Source organism: Mastacembelus armatus, chromosome 4 (assembly GCF_900324485.2).
Source record: "Mastacembelus armatus chromosome 4, fMasArm1.2, whole genome shotgun sequence".
Lineage (NCBI taxonomy): Eukaryota > Metazoa > Chordata > Actinopteri > Synbranchiformes > Mastacembelidae > Mastacembelus > Mastacembelus armatus.
This window is the reverse complement of record NC_046636.1, coordinates 17,913,804-17,924,016: the sequence shown is the minus strand read 5'-3', so window position 1 is coordinate 17,924,016 and position 10,213 is coordinate 17,913,804. Positions and strand designations below refer to the sequence as shown.

At 38.1% G+C, this 10,213-nt stretch overlaps 2 protein-coding genes across 2 annotated transcripts; one reads left to right on the top strand and one right to left on the bottom strand.

Annotated features, from left to right (window-relative positions):
- Positions 1 to 220: 220 nt before the first annotated feature.
- c4h1orf146 (chromosome 4 C1orf146 homolog) lies at positions 221 to 1,468 on the top strand. Its single transcript, XM_026305182.1, has 5 exons — positions 221 to 358; positions 556 to 649; positions 752 to 923; positions 1,074 to 1,152; positions 1,263 to 1,468. Exons 1-5 carry the CDS (start codon positions 293 to 295, stop codon positions 1,368 to 1,370), a joined length of 519 nt encoding a protein of 172 aa, XP_026160967.1. The 5' UTR covers positions 221 to 292; the 3' UTR covers positions 1,371 to 1,468.
- Positions 1,469 to 1,478: 10 nt separating this feature from the next.
- Positions 1,479 to 8,807, bottom strand: LOC113129278 (glomulin-like). Its single transcript, XM_026305181.1, has 18 exons — positions 8,632 to 8,807; positions 8,165 to 8,290; positions 6,804 to 6,914; positions 6,619 to 6,727; positions 5,951 to 6,200; positions 5,637 to 5,727; positions 5,362 to 5,528; positions 5,189 to 5,242; positions 4,646 to 4,676; positions 4,473 to 4,562; positions 3,570 to 3,611; positions 3,398 to 3,471; positions 3,068 to 3,152; positions 2,827 to 2,936; positions 2,252 to 2,315; positions 2,043 to 2,178; positions 1,860 to 1,948; positions 1,479 to 1,775 (listed from the first exon to the last, which is right to left on the bottom strand). The coding sequence occupies exons 1-18, from the start codon at positions 8,668 to 8,670 to the stop codon at positions 1,680 to 1,682; spliced, it is 1,764 nt and encodes a 587-aa protein (XP_026160966.1). The 5' UTR covers positions 8,671 to 8,807; the 3' UTR covers positions 1,479 to 1,679.
- Positions 8,808 to 10,213: the final 1,406 nt, after the last annotated feature.

Here is a 10,213-nt window from a genome sequence, read left to right as displayed (position 1 = left end):
GGACACACTCAGCTGTGGAAAATGTGCTTTTAACCGCTGGTTGTCTTTAAAAACAAGCCATTCCATGTAAGGAGAGTCATAAAGTGCTGTTAGATGATCCCACAGCGGCCTCTCGCGGCCGGATGACCAAACTGACTCGTGATGCGTTTAGGATACAGAGGCGATTGACACGTGCGAATGTTGCGCGAGTGCCCTGATGCACGGAGCCAACGGTCAGTGAGACGGTCTCATCGTTAGCGCCACATTTGTCTTTTGCTGTGTCTCAGCGGCCACTAACTAACCTAACTAGCTAATGGCAGCGCACAAGGAACCGATTCCTCAGTGGAAAACAACGATTATAATCAGCACGTCGCTTCAGGTTAGGGTTGAACTCTTAGCTTTCAAACACTTCACCCGTTTGCTTTCAGGTGCTGTGCTCAAACAGTGAAAATATCATTTCGCTAACCGTCTAGCTAAGACAAAAACACATAATGTACGTTAGGTTAATAACGGACGGAAGATGATATTTATGTAACTTTAGAAGCAATGCTTATTTTTTATGTTTATTTTGACCAGAACCATGACGCAAACAAGATGCTCAGCGCGCAGCAGCACCGAATCAGATTTTCAGACAGTGTTGTGCCCGGTGCCTTTATTTTTCCTCTGTCAGGTAAAACCCTTTGTATTTTCTCTTGTGAGATAAACCTTTAGTTAGTCTTCCACACACAGGTGAATTACATGGTTGACAGTAACTGGTTCCATTTATAACTAGGTACGGCATTTCTTCTGGTTTACCCTCAAGACCTCCCGGAGCGTTGTGAGGAATCGGGTCTCATGGAGAGGATAAAGAAGTTTGTGCAAATACACCGCAACAGCTTCCTACTTCTGTATTCTCCTTTTAATGGGAAGAAGGAATTTGAAATTTTATCAGAAATTCAACGCAGGTAAAAAAAAAAATATATATATATATGGCTGTGTTTTCATCTAATCCTGTAGTAAGGATTCTGATTTTATACATGTCGGCACTGTGCAACTCTGAGGCTTCAATTTTTTGTCCAGCAATTCTTATTTCTGACAAAGTCCTTGTCTTTCAGATTCTTCTGCAGCAATCTCAGGATCCTGCCTGTGCGAAACAATGCTGAGGTTGTCAAAGGGATGTTGACAATTGCCAAGGTAACAATAAAGGCAGTGCACAAAAATTATTTGATAATCTTGATTGAAAGCAGACATGCTGTTATTCCCTGAAGACTCTTTGAAGTAAGCTAAGGATCATGTGTGCGCAGGCCACCAGTAAGCCCCATGTAGACACTATACGTGACCGGATGTCTCTGGCTCGGGCTCACATCATTGAAAGCAGTCCTGTGTGGGAGATGCTGAGAGACACACTATAAAGCTCAGCAGGTGATCCAGCACATTTCTCCAAACCCCTGTGTTATTTTGTTAAAACTAACCAGTACAAGTCTTTTCTGATACAACATACTAAAGCTAAGGTAAAAAAAAAAAGTTTCAGCATGCAGTATCACTACAGTTTGTTCTTTTTTACATCTCTAAATCTGACTTTCACATAGAAATGTTTGCAGTTTAATGCATTCCTGTGTTTTTTTTAATTGGTCAAACAGTAAATAAATTCATCAGAGTTCAGAAAAATAACTCAATGTAAGAACTAAGTGTATGAACTGACATTTCAACACAAGCAATCTTTAGTTTGGTATCTTGAACTTTTCCTCTGTGATCTCTTCAATACGGACTATAAGGCTCTCCATCAGGTCAAATGTCACCAAAGCGCATTGCAACACCTGAGGGACATAAAAACAGTCAACTTGCTGGTCCTACAGAGGCTAAAGTCAGAGTTTTTTTTGAATAAGACAAATATTTTATACCTGGTGCTGGACCTCGGTGGACATATTAGATGCTTTCTTCACTCTTATACCTTCAACTAATGTGGTGAGTCTTGCAGCATCTCTGGCTTCTGGGAGAGGGCAACGGTGAGATGTCACAGTATGAAAACAAACTGTTGTACCATTGTGCAAGGTTATTTCAATGCCATTTTGTTACACACCTACCTTTTGCCTTAAGCTTTTGATCTTCCCTTAGGGCCTGTAGCTCAGCAGAATAATATGTTCTTGATATGCCGATACACACACGCAGCATTTTTAGATACTCATCCTTGATCCTGCACAACTCTTCCCACATATCTTTCTGTAGGTGGGAGAAGTATTAACCAATCTGCCCAGCAGAAGATGATGGACACTCTTAAATTAGACTGACTTACATTGCTTCTTAGTTTTTTGTCTCTGATGACCAGATAGCGTAGAAGATTCAGGCTCTCGATTATCCTGGATGAACAAAAACAAGACATTGTTTCATGCCTCACTCAGCTTCACAAAAGTATCCTAGAGCTCACATTTCCAAACCTTTGTCAGTGAACCTCTGCTGGAAAGCCATATTTTGAGAATGTTGATAGTGGTTTGTAAAACATGCAAATTTCCACAGAGGCCCATAAGTTAATTAGATCAAAATTTAAAATTAATTAAATCTACATTCATTTATCCCATAGTTTATGAATCCCAGGGTGAAGGTAATGTATGGTTCTCAGTATATTTCAATACAATATAAATACACAAATAGGGACAGAGTGTGTGATTTGTTGAAATTTCTGTTCAGGATTTGAAAACCTGATATTGATGACTGTGTAGACTTTGTTTCAGACAATCGGACAGTTAAACTTTTTCTAGACTGCAATACTGAATATGTTGTCTTTAGTTAATGGATGTTGTCTAATGCAAACTGAAAAATAACAAATGAGCTGGCCTGTTCTTATGTTAAAATCCTCTTAATGTTACTCACCTGTCCATGTTGTTAAGCAAATCTGTCTCAGCCCCTTGTGGCAAATGTAACGCCAGTCCCAACAACATGAGAAAGTCCTCGCCCATAAACCATTTATTGGTGTTACCTACCTAGAGGAGCATTATTATAGATTAAACAGATAAAATGATTAGATCAAACTGTGCCTGAGCCAGGAGTTTTTTCAGACTTTCTAAAGAAATAGTCATGCAACTATACCCTCATCTATCATCTTTAATCTCACCTTCATGGAAAAATCTACTTGATTCTTGATGTTCTTTACTATATAACTTGCTAGTCCTGCATGGTTGCTGGTTTTTAACATGACCCTGCAAAAGGAAATGGTTGTTAATTTGAATAGTTTGTCAGTATAAGATAATAACAAATAACAACAACATAGTATTATGCTATATATTATTGTTTAAACTATTCTCGGATAGAAAGCACAATCAGCAAAGTGTATGTCATGAAAATGCACAAAAAAATCTTAAGGTTTTCAGCATGACATAGTAACTTTGTTTGTTTAGACAGGCATTTTCATAAATCTTTTTTGTTTTTCTTTGACAATTCTCACCTAAAAAACTTGTGCTTTGCTTCAGCATCCAATTTATTGATGAAATTCTGGAAAACCTGCAGTCCTGATTCTCTCTGAAGAAGTAATCACAAGAAAATCCACAAAATCATGTAATTCACAGTATCACAGATGTAGACTATATTGCTCTTGTCAAGGATGTTTGTGTACTCACCAAGTGTTGTATTGGGCAGTCAGTGAGAACTTGCTGCAGGTTCTGTGATTACAAGCCACAAGTCACTAATTATTCAAAAGTAGTTTAATAGTGTCAACCCTTAAGTATTTGGAGAGATACACATTTTTTAAAAATCTCTCAGGCTCTGCAATTCAGCACATTCAATTTGGAATAAAATAATAGTCACTGCATTAAAGTGTCAAGTTTTAGCTTTAATTTTAGTAGGTTTACATCGGGATAGAAAGAACTGTGTGCACGATATAACCATTTAAACATCTAGTTTCTATATTGCAAGGGTTCAAAAGTGATTGGGGCCAATTCTATTAAGTTTGTTTTGATCAGCCATGTGTTGTGTCAAAGTTAGTTCATGCCCAAAACAGCTCACATATGGCTCGGTGTTGATTAACAGTAGAGTTGGCTTAGTTTGAGTTTGGCTTTTAGTAAAGAGGTGATCATGCAAGTGACCATAATAATGTGGTTTAAAAAAGCAAAAGTATAAAGCAAAAGTATGTTGCAGAGATATTAAAGGTGGCTGGTTTGCCAAAATCTGCAGTTGGATACCTTCTTAAAAAATACATAATTTCCATGTCCAAATACGTGTAAACTCTTAAATATTGTGCACTCTATGATATGTTAAAACACTTCAGTATATTTCCTGCACTCTGCTTTCTATATTGATGTCAGCATACAGCATTTAAATTAACTTACTGGCATAGGCCCAGAGCCCAAATAACAGGAAATGTTTTTAAAAGCGAAATAGTCCAATACTTATTTAGCATTACCAACAGTCTATCTTTTTTGGTTTTTGTTTTGTTTTTGTTCTTGTTTTTGTAAGACGAAAGTCTCAACAGCCTGGAAAGTAAGTGCTTGGTGAAACTGAGGCTGATGTCATGCTCGTCTTACCTGCGGTACACTATGAAAACTCTTCAGGCCCAGTAGACTCACTGGAAGGCTGTTGTCAGGCACACTCTCCAAACTTTTTGCACAGAGTGCCTGATTGATAAGACACAGTCATGTCTAAGGAAAACTACCTTAGTTTTCTGTTCACAATGTACTGTATATTGACGCATCCTTACCAGTCCTTTGAGCAAGTGTGATTCCTTTTTGCTGTCGAAGAAACAAGACCACATATTATTGCAATTGAGAAGAAATAATGCTTTTTCGAACTGTAACCATGTTTGCTGCAATGGTTCCCCTTTGGGACTTCCTGCCGGGACCTTGTACACTGAAAAGACTTCCTCTTTCCACCTGCACTGGTCCCCGGCAGCTTCACGCTTTGAGTTAATCAATCCTAACCAATTTCACCTGGGTTCTATTACTTTTTGTTCTTGCTTCTATAAATACGTCCCCGCTTCCTTTTGTGTTTGCGGAAGCATTATTGCCTATTGCAATTATTTGTATGTTCGATGGTTATGTATGTGTTACCATTCCATTCGGCTTTTCTCAGTTTCCCGTTTCATTTCGCTCTGCTTTTTGTGTTTTTTCCCTTGCCCTGCTGATCCCAGGAGGAATAAAGCTCTTTTTGGTTCTGCATTAGGGTCCTACCTCTCCTTCTTCCCTCCCTCGCTCCAGCACCACCACAAACATGTAACATTTGCATTGTTGGATTGACAGCTTACCTGCTAAGCAGTTGGCTGATATATTCCATATTACACTGAAGAACAAATACAGGACTGGAGCAGCAGGAAAAAAGGACAGTGTAAATAGTTTGTACAGTACAGTTATGAATGCTGACTCCTACTGTGTATGTGTCAGTAAATATGCATCATCACATAATAGCTTCTCATTTAACCTGAACACTGCTGGAAAGCTGTCTATGGTGATGAGTTGGACAAACAGTATATAAGCCAGACATGCTCTTGATTCCTTAGACTCAGTGTTGTCCATCTGAGTTCTTTTCCTCAGAGAGTTAAACAACAGGATCTCTGACAGGGACTCTTGGATTGCATGTAGTATAACCTGTAGGATTAAATTGGGAAACTGATCTTTAGAAAAACCTAAGACAGGAATAATCTGCTATGTTTCTGCTTTTCTATTGATTGACAAGGAAAAAGACTTTGCTCTTACCATTAACTTTGTTGCAAAGTGCCAAAGTACAGATTGCCTGTCTTTGTTTAATTCAGCATCTAGCAAAGGCTCTCGCAAGCTCCTCATGCAGCTGCAAAGAAAAATTGATCCTCAAACATTTGTCATGAAAGTTTCACCTACAATGTTGATAATGTGATATGTAGAATGCTAAGTGTTACGAAGTGTTGTAAAAGTGTTAATATGTGTTATCATTAAGGACTTGAATATAGAATGTAAGAAGTACTATATAAAAAATAAAAATAGATAGATCGATAGATAAAAGTAATATAAAGTAAATAAAAACAGAAACATACAACTTGAGAAGCTCAACCCTTAGCTCCTCCTCTTCAGGGGTGGTAACATAGTTTACATCTTTCCTCTTCACTTTTTCTACAAAACATTTTGCAAATTCAGCCAAGGCGGTGCAGGAGCGACACAGACCATACTCATCATCATTCTCTTGCTGCTGGTTATAAGGCACCGGCAGCCGGGACAACTGTTTCTGCACGGCAGACAGAGCCAAGCCCACACTGGCTGCCCTTTTCTCATCCAGCTGAAGCAGCACTGTTCAAGACACAATGTTCTTAATTAGGGGAGAGCCAAATAGCATTTTTTAAACTGCATGCTTAACCATAAATATAATATCGCCCTGACTCCGTCTGCAGGTCCATAAAGTAGAAGTTTTAATAAGTAATATCATGGTGTAAATATGATTTGTTTAGGGAATATCTGGGTTATAAGAGTGGATGTAAATTGCATTAGTTCATAATGTCTCAGACATCAGTCATTACAAATAGATGTATGACTTTTCAGTGCTCTCTGTAAAGAGCTTTCTTCCAGTTCGAAGCAAGCAAGCAAATATGAATATGTAATTTTGACCATACAGTAGCTTGATAGTTGTCAGATCTTATCAAGTCTTGATATGTTATGCACTTATTATATGTCATATAGGCACAATACATTATGATTCACATTATAGTACCTGTTTGAAGATGTGGAAAAAGAGCTGTGATGGTCTCAGAAATGACACCTGGATCAGTGTTATTAATTAGTGCAAGCAGATTTTGCAGGAGCTCCTCAGGCCTGCAAGTCTTAACAAGAAATCAATCTTTTAACCTGATGTATAGGAAGGATGCCTCATTATATAAATAGATTGTTTGTACCTACCCTAGTCAAATTTGTGATGGCAGTCTGGCAACAATCTAGGCTCTTCTCCTTTTTAACTAATTCAGTTACAAGAGGTACCAAGAGAACACAACCCATAGACTTCACGATCCCCTATGGGTGCAAGAAAAAGCATGTTGTTTGTTTGTTGTACATCAGCAACCTCAAAAACTGACTCTGTTGCAGCAGGTTTGTCAGGCCCTTTCTTTCCTCTTGCGTGTGTCACTCCATCAATAAGTGCATGCAACAGCTGCAGTTTCACACTTGCATTGAGAAATAGACTACCTGTGGCTCAAAGTGTGATCTTACAGTCTGAAAAAAGGCGCATTGTCATAGGTGCTAGAAGAACCTGTGTTTGAGAGGCAGCTTTTATGAATGTTGTAGATACATGTATGTATCTCAGGAGATACATTTCCAGCACCCGCTGGTGTCTGCAGGATCGGGTTAATGTACCATCACAACATGCTGCTGCTTTAATCATGAGCATCGTCAGTCATGGGTTTAATTTCCAATTAGTGTTGCTTAAAGATAACTATGTAATTTGGTACCAACTAATTACAATTAATTTTTTCAAATGTGTACCAAATGAACATGGTCACTATTTTCATCTAAGTACCAAATAACATTATTTTTAGGAAACCTTTATATAAACCCTTTTTAGGAAACCGTTATACAAACCCAGTTTTGATGATGCTACATTGTTCTGACTTTGAAAAGTTGAGGAAACATCAGCATTTAATGAATTTGTTATAGGGATGCAAATCCCATTACTATCAGTACATGAATAGAAATATTGTTGCTCTGCACCACCTTTATCTCCATCCATTTATTCTTTACACCCATGTAGAAAGCCAGAGATTAGTCATTTGATAATCATCTGAATCCCTTGAGGTTATTCTTGCCTCCGAATGAGGAAGTAGTAGAAAATGGTACAACCTGCTAAATGTACACTGCAAATAACTGTGAAGCGTTGAGAGAGTGGACAACCAAGGGCACTTAGAGGAGTGCATATTGAAGAGGGTTATCAGTGGAGCGAGAAGTCTGACTGAATATCTGCTTGTTTGCTCCCCACATCTTCAGGTCAAGAGGCCAGCAGGCACAGAGTAGTGACTGCATGTTAATGTATAGCATAGTTGGGTAGCAGACACATGGCTGCTGCTGTTTGCTTCAGTCAATATGTGGCAGTTGTTGTCAGGAGGCAGTGGTGTGGCTGTGCATGTGCTTTTAGTCCAGTATGACAGATTAATGCTGCCAATCCACTGTCACTTCATATTTGCGAAGTGTGACAATCCTTGCTCAGGTTAGCAGATAGAGCAGATGTCTGTCTGTCAGATGTGTGTCTGTTAGTGGTGCAGCATAAACACCTGGTTTTTCTTGTCCTGAATGAATTTCAGTAGTAGTGTACTCTTGCCCTCACTGAGGCAGGCAGATCCCAAATTCTTGAGCTCTTGGTAGTCCTCTGGCTTCAGATCTTCTTCTGGAGTGTCCCGCTAAATACAGAAAAGAAAATGATTAAATATCATGTTGCTTTCATCATCTGAAAACATTTGACAGTATCAATTTTTGAACTAAAAAAATCAATTAATTACTCTATTAATTACTTAATATATTTAATTTGTTTTTGTAGCTAAGGAGTACTTTTATGTAGGAAGGAAAATGGCATGAGACACAATTCAACCAGTTCTTTTTCATTATGATGCCACCCTACCAAAGTGGTTGTGTTGTGAATGATTTCTTAGCTTCTGTGATTAAGCCCACACAATTGTGATGAAAGGTGATCATGAGCATGATTGCCTCAGCTAGCTTGCGATACTCTATTTTGCTGACTTACCCATCTCTGGATTTTGTCATTCACCTGGTCTTCATTCATCGTCAGTGCCTCCTCACTCTTCTCAGGGAGTCCTATTATCAGTATGTTTTTATTTTCGATACATTACAGTAGGTGCTGTTGCAGCTGTAAGAACCAGTGTCAGCACCAGTATCAAAATAACTAAATGTGAATCTCTGCCAGTGTCCCGAGGGAGGTAGCCTCAGTCGGTAAGAAACCCAAACATAAACCTCTTATCTCCCTTTGTGCTTGACATGTAATAGGATTAAACCAGAGCACTTCTGTGTGCTCACAGAAAAGGTAGAACTGTCTGGAAGGATTGAGTTGTAATAACATGCTCACTTCTGCATCAGAAAGAATGTAAATGTATTGCACCACGGTAAATAGTTTTGTACTTGAGAAAAGGCCATTTTGCTTATCCAGCACAATCTACTACCCAGTAACACATCAAGGCACTGAAATATTTATCATATTTCCTGCACTGTAGGTGGGGATATGCCACCAAGCACAGTTTGTGACTAAAATAACAATTAGATACTCCTAAGCATGCAGAGGTGTTATATATGGTTTAACTGTGTTTCCCCTACCATGATAGCAGCAATTGGTTTCCATTCATTTTATTGGTGAGTTGAAATCAAATTGTGTAGGCTTTATTATTACTTAAGTAGTTGATTACTGTGAACATTCTGTCTATTGTTATTATTGCCAACTTGTCAGTGTGGTGGGGCAGTCACAATAAGCACATGAATGAGGAGGGTATTTCCACACAGCAGGGATCTAACTGCAGATATGATATCTATGCATATCTCAAGCAGTCTTTGCACTTATTTTTTATACTGTGCTGAAAATATGCAACTTCCTGAAATATCTAAAAACTACTAAAATACGTTACTACAATGAATCCCATCTTCATGAAGCCAGTAAATTGGTAATGTATAAAGTTTATTAAAAACCTGATCTCTCCTGCTGTCTTAAAAATACGAAATAAACACAAGTACAGACATTACAGTATCAAAGTTAGTAGAAAGACAACATCAGATGATGCTTCCAGCGATGTTACATTTATTTGATTTAAGTTACTGCAGTAAAGACTGAATTCAGTACCTTCATCATGGATTACATTTTTGTTTATGACAAGAAATTGAACATTAAAGATGCACAGCAAGTTTCATCAGTAATCTGTTCATTCAACCCACTTCTAATGTCTGAAATATTCAAATGCTATGTTAATGTTAGCTGCTGAAGTGACACAATTTCTGTTCTTCCTTCTTATTCAGATCTGAACTTCTCACAAATGTGTGAACAAACCACACCAGATTTTTTTCACATCAACTCTGGGCCATTTGCATATATTTTTATTTATTTATTTTATTATTTCACTAGTCTACATATGCTTATCTTACTTGTGATCAGTCATTTTTTAAAGACAGGTAAAAATAAACAAGGATGAGAGGAACAGCAGTGATGGGGATCAGTGGAGAGACAAAGATTCAGAGTTATTGAACAATTGTGTAGATGTAGAAGCTTCTTAATTAAGATATGTAATGTGAATGTATGGCATGTAATTTGAGAAGAAAATAATAGC